Here is a 15146-nt window from a genome sequence, read left to right as displayed (position 1 = left end):
GGATTGATTCAGTAGCTCAACAATGTTAATTTCATAATTCCATGCCCATCCTACTCAGCAGCTTGACTTGTCAGGCTTGCATTTGTTGCCTCACAGTTGTGAAATGGCTACCACACACCTCCAGGTATCAAATAACTGACTACTATTCAAAGTAGAAATACAGGTTAAAAAAAAAGGGGGGGGGGAAAGGCTTATTCCACCCCATAGCTCTCTTTCATCAGTAAGCCATCCCCATAAGCACCTAATTGCTATGTTAGGTATGTTGAGTCAACCGCAATTCGTAGCAATCCTATGAAGAATAGCCCTGAACCTTGACTTATCTTGAGCCAATTTCACCATCTCCAACCTACATACCCACAATTACCCTAGTGACTGTGTCAATCCATCTTGTCTCTGATCTTCCTCTCCCGCATTGTTCCTCCACCTTTCCAAGCATGATATCCTTCTTCAAGAACTAGTCCCTCTTGGCAACATGCTCAAAGTATGTGAGAAAGAGCTGCAAAATTCCTGCCTCTTGTCCATAGGGTTGCTATGAGTCATGTTTGACTCAAAGACATTCAACAACAACAAGGAGCAACTTGATTTCATCCTCTCCAGGACAGACCTGTTTGTTCTTTTGGCAATCCATGGTATGTTCAGTGTTCTTCTCCAGTAGCACACTCAAAGGCATCCATTCTTCTTCTGATCAGCAAAAGAGTAGAAGACCCTCAATTAGATAGATTGATACAGTGACTGTTACAATGAGCTCCAGTGAGGCAGAGATGATGAGGATGGCACAGGCAAAGGCAGGATTCACATCTGACACTCACAGAGTTGCTATCGGCACCTAACAACAACAGCAATGGAGTATAAGATGCCTTGGGCCTTTGCATCTGCTTTCTCCTCTGAGTGCAACAGCCTTCCCTAGAACTTTAGTTTTAAGCTCACTTATCAGTCCCTCCTGGAAAAGCCATCTTCTATCTGCCTAAAATGCAGCCTCGTGGTTACTTTGTACTGGCTTACCCTACTTTGTCTTCTTAAAGCCCTAGTCAAGGAGCCCAAATGGCAAACAGTGGTTAAGTTACTGTAACCAAAAGTTCAGTGGTCCAAACCCAACTCACGACCCCTCTGCAAATTATTTTCCTGAAGACTGGCAGCATTAGAAATCCAATAGCTCAATTCTACTCTGTCCCACAGGAACGCTATTAATTGGAATTTGACTTGACTGGCAATACGTTTTTTACAGCATGAATCACATTATAGGGAGCCCTGGCGCCATAGTGGTAAGGGGCTGCTCACCTAACCCGAAAACACAGGGTTCAAACCCACCATCTGCTCCTCTTAAGATAGGAAGTCTCTTCTCACATGATTTATTGCTCCTGGAAACTCACCAGCAGAGAATCAGCTATGGGTCGGTTCTAAATGATCCCTCAGCACACAACAACATGGTACATAAGGAACATAAGGACCGGTGTTGGCTGTGATGCTTTATAGTTAGGTTGCCAATCTAGAGGTGGGTGTTTCAAACTTAACAGCCGCTCTGGGGGTAGGGGTGAAGAAGGAGAAATGGGCAGTTTTCTCCATAAAGACTTCCTGCTTGGGAAACGCCAGGGAGCATCGCTATGAGTAGGAATCAACTCCGCTGGCAGTGGACTGTTTCCTCTTGTTAAAGAGAAGGGAGAGATCCTATTATGAAATGATCACATTCATTTGTTCCTGAGCTAATTGCTTATCAGGTTTTCCTAGAATGTAAATTCCATGAGAGCAGCAGCAGGTGTTTTCCACGGCTCCACTTACGGTAGGGCTTTTACACCCTAACGTTCCCAGCTTAAGGACCCAGACGCCTCTCTCACGCAGCTTTGCTAAATTCTGAGCCAATCACGCGCAGGAGGCGGGGCGGGAAGCGCAGGCCCCGCCCCCTGCCCGCCTCGCCCCCGCCCCGGCCGCTTCGGGTTGGTGAGCTCGGCGGATACAAGCAGCGCTCGTAGGGGCTGTTTCCGCCCGGACGCCGTACGGACGCGCCGGGTGAACGGCGCCGCCGCGCGTCCCTCCCGCCCTGCTCGCCGGCTCTTCCCGGAATGGCCCCCAAGTCCAGCGACTCCGTGGAGGGGCTCCGCGCCGCCGGCAACCAGAGCTTCCGCAACGGCCAGTACTCCGAGGCCTCCACGCTCTATGGCCGCGCGCTGCGGCTGCTGCAGGCGGCAGGTATACGACCCCAGCCCCGCGGCCCTGGCCGGCGCCGCTTCTCCGCTGGGCCCGCGTCCTCCGCCCTGGACCTCGCAGCGGACTCCGCGCCGCGCCTCTCCTCGCGAACCCTCACCTCGGACCCGCCCCGGTCCCTGACTCTGCCCGCTTGGAGAAGCTTCCTTGATCCCCTCCTCCTGCCCGCTTCTAACCCCCCTTATCCTCCGCGCTCCCCAGTTACTCAGGCCTCCCATTCTCAATCTTGAGATTATGGCTCAACTTTCACTGTCAAGTTGGGGTTTTTTTCTCTTTAATTAATTGAACATTTGTTAAATGACTCCTGTGTGCTGCGTGGCCCTTTTTTGATAACTCGCTTTACAAATCCAGAAGAGTTAAAATATCTGCCTTGCATTGCGTAGTAACTATGTAAGGCTAAGGTCTGAATATGGATCTGTCAGATCCCCAAATCCAACACCTTTTTTTGGTTGTTTTTTTTAAATTTTTATTATTATTATTTGTGTGTGTAACGTCACATCAGATCTGACTGGTACAGGAGGAGATTGTCCCTCCTTCTCCAGCAGAGCATCTGGTGGATTCGAACCACTCACCTCTAGAATTGCAGTGCAGCTTCTTGCCAATAGGCCACCAGAGCGCCCTCAAATCCAACGTCTTGAGGATTTTGCTTGCCTGCTCCCCAATTCCTGTCTAGATGGCTGTCTTGGAGTTTGAACTTTGACCATTTTAATTCTGCCCTTACCCTCCCCGCCCTTTTTCCTCTAGAACACTCCCCCCTAAGGCCCACCCCACTCTATAAAGTCAGTGAGGAATAGGAGGTGTGGGTAAGGATTTGCACTGCTAACTCCTAAACAAAGGGTTCGAATCCAGCTGCTGCTCAGAGGGAGAAAGATGAGCAGTCTCCTTCCGTGTTACTTAGAGCTTCTGCAAACTCGCAGGAGGTTCAGCCCCGTGTCAGTTCTGACTCCACAGCAATGAGTTGCAGTTGAATTACTCTGTTTTCTTTTCCCTCACCCCGGCTCTGGAAGCATACCCAGAAAAGCAAAGCCATTTGTATAACTTTCTTCTTGGTCCCTAAAAGAGCTAGCGTGGTGTCGAGATTTTTCAGGGCGGGTCAGAGTTTGCTTCTTGTCCAGTAACTAGTTTTCTTGGCAAGTGGTGAACACTTTCCTTGATTCCTCCAATGATTTTCCTGAACTTGACAGCAGAGCAGAAAGAACCCTGCCATCAAGTGTGGGAAGTGTCTCCTCAGTGTATCTTGAGCACAGGCGGCGATCCTGCGCAGGTTAGTGTAGGATTACAGGCTGGGTTTCAGGTCCTGATGCCCTTTCTGCCACCTGTAACTACTTAGCAACCCTCCGCTGGTGACTTGGGATGGATTCCAACTTGGGGTTCTTGTGCTTGTGCCTCTGTTGTGATGTCTCAGTAAAACAAAGCAAAACCAGTTGTGAAGCAGATTGTCACTCCTTAACTCCATGTGTTCAGGAGCTGGTAAAATGAATGAAAAAACATTCATCCTTAATCTATTACATTTGTTTCTGAATGAAATAACATGATAGCGTGATAGTGAAAAAGGCAAGCTGCAGAAAGGTAGGCAACATACCACTTAGGAAATGTTTTTTATTTGGGATTTTAGTGAAAGTTTACAGACAAGATGGGTTTTCATTCATTCATTGATACGTATGTTCCTCCCTCCCGTCTTTCACTTTGTAATGTATGTCTTGCTCCAGATTGTTAATTTACCCTCCATAAAATGTCTCATCATCCTCTCTTTTCAGATAGTCCTGCCCTCCACCTCCTTCCACTGTTGTTGACCATTGTCAGGTTGGAACCCACTCATAGCTGAGCCTCCAGTGAGTTTTCAGAGGTAGTAAGTGGCACAGGAAGAGATTGCCCATTTTTCTCAGCAGGGCAGCTATTGGATTCAAACCTTGTACCTCTGGATTGGCAGTGCAATTCCTTACCCTAAACAACCAGAGCTCCCTTATTACAGTGTAGTGTTCATTATCTCTCCATTCTGTTCCTGCTACCCTAACCCTCGTGTACGTCCTAATTTTGTAACAGCGGTCTTATGCATTATTTGTCCTTTTGCGACTGAGATACTTCACTCAGCATATCTTCCAGATTTCATCCATGCTGTGTCATGTTTTACAAGCTCATTCTTTTTTAGTGCTGCATAGCATTCCATTGTGTAAATGTACCTTTTTTTCTCTCTCTCTCCCCTCACTAATTTGTCGATAGGCATTTGGGCTACTTCTGTCTCTTCGCTGTTGTGAATAATGTTTCAGTAACCACAGGTGTGCATATAACTGTTTGTGTCACAGCTCTGGTTTCTTTAGGATATATTCCCAGTAGTGGGATAGCAGGGTTAAATGGTATGTGTTGCCAACTTTTTGAGGAAGTGCTGGTGCCATTTTACATTCCTACCAGCAGTGTTTGAGAGTTCTAATCTCTCCACATCCTCACTAGCATTTGTCTTCTGTCTTGTTGAATTTTTGTTTACTTGTTTTGTGCCATTGAATCAGATCTGACTGGCACAGGAGGAGATTGCCCCTCCTCCAACAGAGAATCTGGTGGCTTCTAACCAAACGCCTTTGGGATTGCAGTGCAGCTTCTTGCCACTAGGCCACCAGAGTTCCCTGTCTTCTTGAATTTTGCTGTTGATGTTGGGGTAAGATGATAACTTATTGCTTTGATTTGTATCTTTCTAATAGCTAGGGATTTTGAACATTTCTTCATGTGTTTGTTGGCCATCTCACTTTCTTCTTGGGTCATGTCTGTTCATACCTCCTGCCTGTTTTATGATTGAGTTGTTTGACTTTTTCTTGTTTAGGCGCTGGTGTAGTCTGGAAGTTTTAGATAGGAGTTCCTTATCAGATGTTATTGCTCTATATTTGTCTTTGGCCCTAGTGTACTAAGTTCCTTGGTGAGCGAGTAATTGAGAAGACACTTAGTCCCCTTGTGAACAGCACAAAGTTCACAGTCCTCACTCCTGTAGGAGCGACAAACGTGCCTGTTCATCAGACCGACAGGCCTGCTGTGTTCACCGTCATCTTGGCTGTCTTGCATCAGAGCCCAGAGCGTTGGGGTGGGACGTACTGTGCAATGTCCAGGGCGCTTACTGCTCGATCTCATCATCTTGCTCTTTCAGGTTCCACCAAGTCAGGCTCTCCAAACCCTGAAGAAGAAAGTGTTCTCTACTCCAACCGAGCGGCGTGTCACTTGAAGAACGGAAACTGCTCAGACTGCATCAAAGACTGCACTTCGTAAGCACCCAGGGAACTTTCTGGGTCCCTGAGGTTCGGCTGCGGAGGCTGGTTTGATCGGCTTATTTCTTTTCTGGACTGATCCTACCAATTAGATTGGTGACGAATACTGGGATTGTCATTTCCCAAGTTACTGAGATTGGGAGCCCCTGTTTGGTCTGTGGGTGCAGGGATGAGGTGGAGTTCCAGACCAGTTACTGGTTTGCCCTGGTATTCTCTTGGGTGTGTATGTGTGTTTGTAAAACATCTAAAATGAGTCCAGCTAGCTAATTATAAATACATGTTTTTTCTCACCAGGGGAAAAAGAAAAAAAAATCTTCCTTCCCTAAGCCTTTTTTTTTCTTATTGCCTTTACCAGTCATCACTTAAGTTGTACCATAAAAGCCCCTTCTACCATAGAGCCAACCTCAACTTGTCGTGATCCTGTAGGACAGAGTAGAACTGTAGGATTCTGATGCTCTAAATCTTAAGAAGAGTAGACTGTTTTCTTTCTCTTGCAGAACATCCAGTGGGTTTGAACTAGTGACATCTTAGATAGCAGCTCAACTCTTAACCTGTGGTGCTACCAGGGCGCCTTTAAACTTGTATATATACCATAAATGTGCTCCCAACTCTGGTGTCCCTGTGACGTTGCCTCAGATGCTTACTCTGGTGATAAGCAAGGAGAGAAGTTAGCATGCTCGTCTCAGTTAGAGACCAGGCTAGGTGGTTCTGTACCAGCCCCAGAGCTACATGTGTTTGCTGGTGGACTCACAACCACTCTATGGGTTAAGTGTATTGTCCCCTTCCCTTACAGAGGATGTGAAGCTAAAGGTTGGGACAGTAAAGTTGATTTGCTGAGGTCACAATTACTAGTAAAGGTAGAATTCAAATATCATTTTATTTCATTTTATATGATTCCAAGACCCATTTTTCTCACCAGTCCTGTAGAAACACATAGTAACATGGAGAAAATTTTGAAGCATTTGCTCTCAGATTTGAAGGGATTGAGACTGGGGAAATTGGTGCACATGCCCTCAGGTGTTCACAGTGTTAGTAGTTCTCTGGCCTCTTCCCCATTCCTGCTTTAATCTCAATGGAAATTCCCTGTTAGAAGGTTTAACATACATAGTGATCTCTCAGTCAGGTATGCCAAGTGCTGCGGGGCCCTGCCTGGAAGGAGCTGCTGCGGCCCAGCGGCCAGATGACACTCTTGCTTCCCATTCCAGGGCACTGGACCTGGTTCCCTTCAGCGTTAAGCCCCTGCTACGACGGGCAGCTGCCTATGAGGCTTTGGAGAAGTACCAACAGGCCTATGTCGACTATATGACTGTGCTGCAGATCGATAAGAGTATGACGTCAGCCCTGGAAGGCATCAACAGGTAAGCCCCGCTCACTGCAGGCAGTCTCCATAGACACTCCTTGGCCTCCCTGACTTGGGGCTTCAGGCACTTAGGATGCCTTGTGGGAGCGCACTTTTAAACTAAGCGTAGAAAAGGCATAAGTATGTGGGGGAGATGCACGAAAGAAGTCTGCTTTTAGGTAACTGAGAGGTAAGGGTTGCTGAAACGTGTATATGTGCATATATACACACAGGACATAACTTGTGTCTGTGGTGCTCCTGTGGTTAGCTCAAGTGTTGTGACAATGACTGTTGTCCTGAAGAGTTACCACAACTATTGTAATAACTTTCACATGAGCATTTTGGCTTTCTGATAAATGAATCTCAGCAAAAGTGGTTGGTGGTGCTGTTGTGCAAAGAACAATGTGTGTGTGTGTGTGTGTGTGTGTGTGTGTGTTGATTAGGAGCTAAAAAGATAAACATGGTAATATTTGTTGAAGCGTTAGGAAAGGATTAGGAAAGGCTCTTCAGCTGTTGAATAATATGAGCAAGTTTGTCTCGTAAAGAAAATCTCATTCCTATTGGCCGCCATATTGAGAGACGGCATGAAGAGACAACAGGAATTTGTAGAGAGAAGTGGAGCAGTGCAGTAATGAGAGAGAAGAGAGGGAGAGAACAGAGGGGCCAGTTCAAGGCATATTAAGGAAATACGTGGACAGCCTTTAGTCGTTAGGTTTGCTAGGAAGGGAGGCTCTCCAGGTTGATAGCTGAGTTGGAAGTGACTGAGACATGAGAGTCGAGATGTAATAAAGTCAATGGGAAAATGAAGGCGAAAAATACAATTCCATTTGGAGAATAGAGGTGGCTACTAGAGGCTGTGGGAGAGGAAAAGAACACCACAGCAATGCTTAATGGGAAGAGAATGGAACTTTGAGAAAGTCCAGAGGCTTACAGAGGAAGAAGCTGAGGAAGGAGGAGGGCAGCCAGAGCTGTAGGGAGCACGTGGAGCATTTACTGCCGCAGGGAAGGGAGTGTTCACGGAGAGATGAGGCTCTTCAGTGCCGGGTGTTACAATGAGTTTAGCTCACCTAGTGGCTTCACAGAGGATCCAAGAAGTCTTGCTATGCAGGGCGGCAGGGGAGTGTAACTAAGGGAGCAGAAGGGTGTCCAAAAAGGAAAGGTTTCATTTGGTTAAGAAAGAGGGGTTGGATGGTCAGTTTGGGCTGATGGGTGGAGCTGGTACTCGGAGCAGGTGATGCTGGTGAGAACCTGAGAGACAGATGGATCCGGATCCTAGGTGGAGGGACTGGCTTCAGTTGTCTGTCCTCTTCTGACAGGTGAGAAATAGGAAGGGATGGGAGCCTTTCTTACAGGTAAGTTTATACTTAGGGTTTGAGGAAGTATGCTTTGACAAAGGTGATGAATAGTGGAACACGTTTGGAAAAAGTGAAAGTTTGCAGTCGGTGGGCCATCTATGAAAACATCTTTGGGAGCCCATGAATTTAGTTTCATTCTAGAAACATACAGGGATGTGATTGAGGAGCAGGGTTAGGTTCCCAGGGTGCAAATGACCCCCTAATCCCTGAGTTTAATTAACACGTTGCCGCAAATGTGTTTCTAGGCACCACCGTCAATTTAAAAGTGTGCAGCAGCGTGTTAACAACACAGGGACAACTATTGTTAACCCAGACCTAAAGAATGAGTAGGACTTAGATCTAGGTGTGAATAGGGGATGGGAAACATAGAAGAAAAAACAGTGGAGGTGCAGGGGGGAAGTAAGAACCCCTGAAAGACTTAGGACTTGCTAGTGATAGGATACAATCTGAATTTTTAAAAAAAAAAAAAGAGTATCAAATGCCAGATGCTTGCATGGCTTTGTACTAATCTATTGAGAACATACACAATAACTAAATTACGTGATCCTTTCTTGGGAGATGTGTGGTCGTCTGGGGGCAGAGTTTATGTACTTATAAAGAACACAAGATCCCCACGTAGAATTGAACAGAGTGTGAGCACGCTCAAGGGAACGCAGGGTCCTGTTGTCCTAGTGGCTGCCTCAGTCCCTTGCTGCAGCGTGAAGGAGGTTGGACGGAAATGGTTTGGACCAGGAGGAGGGGGAGCCCTCTGGCTTCGCTGGAAGAGCCTGCCTCCCTCAGGAGTATGAGGGAGGCATCTTCTGGGCCCTGGTGGTCACCTACCTGCAATCTGGCCTTCCTTTCCAGAATGACCAGAGTCCTCATGGACTCACTTGGGCCCAACTGGCGTCAGAAGCTGCCTCCTACCCCCTTGGTGCCTGTTTCAGCTCAGAAGAGATGGGCTTCCAAACCTTCCGAGAACCACAAAGAGTCTGCTAAAAGCAAGCCCAAAGAAACCCCAACAGCAAAGAACAAAGGTAAACCGGGACTCTGCTCCAGAGGGTTTCTGCCATCTCCCTGTGACCACTTTCTTTAGAGTTGTTGTGGTGGTGGTGGTGTACTGTCAAGTCAGAACCGACCCACAGCCGACCGACGCCCGGCAGGTTTTGAGGGGCAGTTAATTGTACAGGAAGAGGTTGCCCATCCTTCTCCCACAGAGCAGCTGATGGATTTAAACTGTGTGTCTTTGGGATTGCAGCACAGCTTCTTAGCACGGTCCTTGTTCAGGCCGAATTGTAGAAGTAATCTTAAAGTAAAACAACAACAAAGAGCCTTTACCTCTTACAGACACAATCCTTAGCTGTACTATGACGATGATGGTAAAACCTGGGAAGCAGTAAAGGTGAAATGTTCTAAAGCACGGAAGACTCCCAGCCTGGCACCTAAGTATCTGTCAGTGTTAGTTCCCTCTTTCCTCTGGCAGCAGACGGATCTATCACTTTAAATGTTTTTGGTTCCAAGGACAGAAAACTCAATGTAGTAGAAATAATGCAACTGAGTAAGCCCAGAGATTCCTTCTGCTTCAGGCAAGGTTCAGTCTAGCATTTCACTGCATCTTCAGGGTCTACTCCCTTTTTCTGTACTTCTCGGCTCTCTGTTGTCTCGCCTAGTAGTAAAATAGCTATAGCAATTCTTGGCCTCACGTCTATACGCTTCTCATGACATGGAGAAGGAAGGGAGAAAGGCTTTTCAGATACTTCCCAGGGAAGAAGATTATTTTCCGCAGAGTCCATAGTCACGTGTTTTCTCAATTTCTCCAGCTTGCACTTGGTCACACAGGGAGCTCTGGTGACCTCATGGTTAAGGGGGTGCACTGAGAACTCAAAGATAAGCGGTTTGGCTCCACCAGCTGCTCCGTAGGGAAAAGCTGAGCAGACTCGTCCCATGAGACTTACAGCCTCTGGAAAGCTGCTGGAGGGTCAGCTGTGCATCAGTTCCAGCTTGACGACAGTGAGTTGCGCTGCTGCCACTTGGTCAGGTTATTCTCTGACTCAGTCACTGTGACCAGGGGATGAGATTGTGTGATTAGCTCCACCCTAAGCCACCTGCTCCACCCCTGTGACTCCAGGGCAGGGCTTCCCCAGAGCACATGCAGGGTCTGAGGTGAGGTGAGCACCTGGGAGAGGATGAGTGAAAGGGAGATCCAAGCTGGAGAGCCGCACGGGAGGCCGCCCACCTGACTGTGTAAGATGGATCGAAGAGGATCCTCCTGGAGGCAGGAGCTCACTCAGAAACTCCCAGAGCCACCCAGGCAGGAGTCTCAACCCCGCATGTTCTAGGTCTCAAGGACAGGGAGGGATGGGGGCAGAGAGAGCAGAGCTGGTGGCCTGTAAATAACCTGAGAGGTAAGGGAAGGCAGAAGTCTCTCCTTCCCTTCCTGTGTGGCCGTGGATGGTAGCACTCAGGTTTGTCGGAGCCTAGTATCCCTCACTTTTCCCTGGTTGGGAGCATTCGTGGTAGAATTCTGAGCTTCATGGGAGCGAGCCAGATCTTCTTCCTGACCCTTCGTGTTGTGTGCAGCCACCAGCCATTGCCAGCCTCAGAAAGGAGTCACCATGAGTCAGAACCAACGCAGTGGCACTGGGGTGGCTTGTGTATTAGCACTTACTCAGCTGCTTTAATCGCATGGTGGTGGTGCTTCCTTGTACACGCTCAGATTTGGTCCAGAAAATAGCCTTGTGTGCACTAGATGTTGTCCCCCCTCTATTGGGGAGGAACTCAAAGGCTGAGAGAGAGTTAGATTATCCGCACAAGATAGTGCTGGGCAATGCCAGAGCAGAACCTGAGTTGCTTCTTCCCTCTTATGGACTGTTCTTTGTAAATGTAAGAAAAAGGTTTTATCGGGATTTCCAGACCTCTCTGAGAAACTTATCATTTCCCAGAAGCCATCAATTAGGAGGAAATCATTATTCAGGAAGATGCTTTACTGTATAGCAAGACCCCGGGAAAAAGAGGTCTGGAGACAACTTGGAAGAGATGGTCCTGAAGAGACTCCCATTGCTCTCACCTGGTACCTGTCCCACGGTCGGTTACCTCTCCACCCTCTTTCTTTGCATTTCCATTTAGTGCCTTGTGCTGGCGATGAGGAGAGAGCCAAGCTTCTGAAGGAAGAAGGCAACGAGTATGTAAAGAAGGGGAACCACAAGAAAGCCATTGAGAAGTACAGTGAGAGCCTCTCGTGTAGTAACCTGGAGTCTGCCACCTATACCAACAGGTACCATCTGCTCGGCCGGCCTGGGGGGTGGCAGGGCATCGAGGGCTTTGCCCCATAGTGTCCACTCGGACTGTGGCAGGCTCTTCATTCCTGTCTACCCTCTATGGAGTTACAAGTCAGAATAGGCATTCTCACCTGTCAGTCACAGTGATGGTCGTGCTCTCTTAAAGGTAGAGAAACTGAGGGATGCTAAGAGGTACTTTGGGGCTTAGATGCCCCTCTCTTCCCTTGATGTCCAGAATTTTCAAATAACCAACAGTATAAATAAAAGCTGACTTGTGATGTAGACATACCCTCAGACCTCAGCTCCTAGCCTGTCCACCTTCTGATCCTCAAGTCATAGGCCTCCCAGGACGTCCTGTTAGAAACTGGCCTGGAACCTGGGAGTGGAGTAATTGTTGCTGGCTGGGCTTAAGAGAGAAGTGACCAGTCAGGCTGAGGGGTTAGCCTAGGGGACTGTAAAAGGCCCCATTCTGGCGCTGCTGTTACTGCTCAGTCCCTCAACTGGGGTCTTGAGAGTCAGAGTGTGATCGCTTTAACTGTGTGGTAATCACCACCAACCTTCAGGGGTGTGGGCGGCAGGTTGAGTTAGAGGAAACTGAGGCTCAAAGGGAAGGAATTACCTGAGTTCACCCAGCCAGCAGATGGTGGAGCTAGAACTGGCTCTTTATCTCAGAGATTTTTCTACCCTTATTTCTGTTAAAGCAGCATGACACATTAAGCCAGGAACCATACCAGATCCGTTATAAAACATTTATTTTAAAATGCTATAAATCTGTTTCTCTTTCTCTGCCACTTATACACATATTGCTCTCTAGCTCAGAATTCTTGCATCTGATACAGTTCACCATTCTTCATCTAAAACTCTTGGGATAAAATGTGTTTCAGAATACTGAGATTTATGGAAGGTAATATGGTCCATTATACTGAATTACATTACACATGGCAGGATCTCGGACAGCTAAGTGAAATCAAATGGTAGTGTTTCTGCAGGGAAACCAGGACATTTCACATTTAGGAAAGTAGGGTGAAGACTGTGACCTCATGATGTTTAGGTTAGCCTATTGCTGCCGGATGAATTAAACTTTGCTTTTTTTTACGTTTCTACTAAGGAATTTTGATCTGTAGTTAAACTGGCTGCTTGGCCTAGGGACGCCACAATCTACCAGGTGAACTTGAAATTACTTGTTCATCTTTATATGGTATCATCTAACTCCTCAGTTGTCTGGATTCTTACAGACACAGGCCCTGTTTTCTTTCTGGATACTGTGCTTCACGCACATTTGTCTATGCTGTACTGTTTTAATTATTATGGCTGTATAATATCTTTAGAGTTGGTCTTTTCCTCCTCTCCTGTTTAGGAGATCCTTGGTTATTTTACCATGCTTCCTCTTCTGACTAAGCCTTGGGTTCATTTTAATAAGTTCCAGAAGATACTGTGTGGGGCTTTTTGTTGTGATTTTATTGAATTTATAAATATAATTTCAAGAATAACTATACAACACCCAGTGTGGTTGAAATCCTACCACACTCTGGCCTCTTCTGACGCTCAGTCTCGCACATACATAGAAGTGCACGGTTGGGCTTACTTGAGTTCTCTTGGTACTTTCTATTTCAAAATAAGATGCAGATAATCTTTACCTTTCACTTCTGAATATGCCCATGTGTGCATCGCAGACGAGTTCAGTATTTGCTTATGGGTTTCTTTTAGGCAGATAATTTTTTAATCTGTTAAGGGGAAGGCTGCAAGAAGCATTTTCTTTGCTTAAAAGAATACACGTGAGAGTAAAACAGAATGATGATAGACCCAAATGACATCAGGATACACACACAGAGTGGGTTTCAATCCAAGTGGTGGTGCGTTCATCCTGCTACCCCTTCCTCTGAGCCAGCATTTAATTCTAAGACATGGCTGGAGTTGTTAGAAGGCTTGAATGTAGAAAGCAGCAAAGCTGGGGCCACTGTCCAGCTCCTCTGTGGCTTGTGGGTGGCCCGAGAAGTGACTGCCACCTAAGCTGCTCTGTCCCCATCAGAGCGCTCTGCTATCTGACCCTGAAGCAGTACAAGGAAGCAGTGAAGGATTGCACAGATGCGCTGAAGCTAGACGGAAAGAACGTGAAGGCGTTTTACAGACGGGCTCAGGCTTACAAGGCACTCAAGGTAAGAGATACCCGAGCACTGTTGTATAAGGGGGGGTGTGTTGTATGGCTCAAGTGAGGGTTGCCAGGGCCAGCCTACAGCCGCTGTCCCCCACACGCGAAGTCAGGGTACACCCCTCACACCCTTCTCTCTTCTGTTAGGACTATAAATCCAGCCTGGCGGACATCAGCAGCCTCCTGCAAATTGAGCCCAAGAATGGTCCTGCACAGAAGCTGCAGAAGGAAGTTAACCAGAGCTTAAAATAAACCCCCATCAAAGGGCAGCAGGAAATCTCTGCCTGACCGTACCCAGAGAAGCCAGGGGTCTCCTTCCTCTGTGCCTGTTCCCAAGACCCAGCATGCCTCAGCGCGAGCTCTCAGCACTCTCTTCTCTCCCCTAAGAGGCTTTGCTTACTCTAAGCTCCGTGTCGTCTGCTGGTTCTAGAGCTGAAGTGTGAGGTCCATGCCCTGTTGCTCGCCCCCTCCTACCTCAGCAGCTAGCGGGTCACAGAGGTCCCCTGGCTCTGCCCTCGCCCCAGCATGCTCTGGCTCCTGAGCACGAGTGCAGGTTCGAGACAAGGGACATGCTAGTGGTCCCTGGCCCACCACTTCCAGAGCTGCCTGTTGAGCTGGTCCTCCAGGGCTGTGTCCCTTCCCCTGCCCTCGGTCCCTGTGTTCTGAACCCCAGTGCCTTTTGTCTGGGCCCTCATTCGATGGGTGTGCAGAGCCTTAGCCCTGGACGGTTTTGTTTTCGACCCTCTGTGCTGCTACCTCCTGTGGGGAGGTGACCAAGCTGTTCAAGAGCCCGGTGGTCGCAGCTGCGTCCCCTGGAGCTGGGAAAGGAGAGCAGGCTGCCCTGAGGTTCCTTGCCCTCTCCAGGCTTTCTAGTTCTTTGTAACGTTATTTTGAACCGACTTTAATTTTGTTGAATTCTGTGTTTAAGCTATTGCATTAAACGTTTTTCTTCTACATGAAAGTCTGCTTTCATTTGTGCTTTCTCTCAGCTCTAGGCTTGACAACTTAAATCCATCCTTCAGCTATTAACTGCTTTACTCCCAAAGTCCAAACTCTCAGTTCTTGGAGCCGGGCCTTCCGAGCGGATGTGGATTGTGGAGTCCAGTCTCCCTCCACAGGGCTGCCCCCTTCTGTTACCTGAGTTTGGACAGAGGGGCCTGACATGCAGACACGACTGATTTGAGGGCTAGGTGGGAACATCAGTGTAGCTCAGCACACTTGGATGGAAATACCTTGGAGTGCAGATTAAAGGTGAGGGATTTCACTTGAGAGGTCACGTTAGGTGCCGTCCGGTATGACTCATCCAGTCCGCATTGAAGGCTGCACTCTTTGATCTTCCGCAGCACAAGTTTCAAGTAAAAGGAGGGGGAAGGGGTCAGGGTTTGGCTGAGTAGAATCGATAGTAAGGCTCCTTACGGACAGAAAACAGAACGTGGCTGTCGGAGGTCACGGAGGAGAGGGGACTTTAAGCATGCGCTTGGTTTTAGGAGTTTGAAATGCTGCGCTAACCTAGAAATAAGAAAGGGCAGCCAAAGACAGTGCAGAGGGTCCTGGAGCTCTCAAGACTGGACTGGGCTGGAATGACTGGGATTCACCCGA

General features: G+C 47.8%; 1 protein-coding gene across 1 annotated transcript; it reads left to right on the top strand.

The window, feature by feature from the left end:
• Positions 1-2037: 2037 nt before the first annotated feature.
• Positions 2038-13799, top strand: TOMM34 (translocase of outer mitochondrial membrane 34). The gene is made up of 7 exons (XM_006881565.1): positions 2038-2184; positions 5345-5444; positions 6653-6805; positions 8988-9157; positions 11247-11394; positions 13428-13554; positions 13695-13799. Exons 1-7 carry the CDS (start codon positions 2058-2060, stop codon positions 13797-13799), a joined length of 930 nt encoding a protein of 309 aa, XP_006881627.1. The 5' UTR covers positions 2038-2057.
• The last annotated feature ends 1347 nt before the right edge of the window (positions 13800-15146 follow it).

This window comes from Elephantulus edwardii, unplaced genomic scaffold, assembly GCF_000299155.1.
Source record: "Elephantulus edwardii isolate Elephantulus edwardi_28Jun2011 unplaced genomic scaffold, EleEdw1.0 scaffold00015, whole genome shotgun sequence".
NCBI lineage: Eukaryota > Metazoa > Chordata > Mammalia > Macroscelidea > Macroscelididae > Elephantulus > Elephantulus edwardii.
Note: the sequence above shows the minus strand (reverse complement) of the source record. Positions and strands in the feature narration are given on the sequence as shown.

Excerpts from the sequence above, each read along its gene's own strand:
- TOMM34 (XM_006881565.1), top strand. The coding sequence starts at position 2,058 with ATGGCCCCCAAGTCCAGCGACTCCGTGGAGGGGCTCCGCGCCGCCGGC. Across the intron at positions 6,806-8,987 it reads GCCCTGGAAGGCATCAACAG|AATGACCAGAGTCCTCATGG; the intron begins GTAAGCCCCGCT and ends CTTCCTTTCCAG. Across the intron at positions 13,555-13,694 it reads AGGCTTACAAGGCACTCAAG|GACTATAAATCCAGCCTGGC; the intron begins GTAAGAGATACC and ends CTCTTCTGTTAG.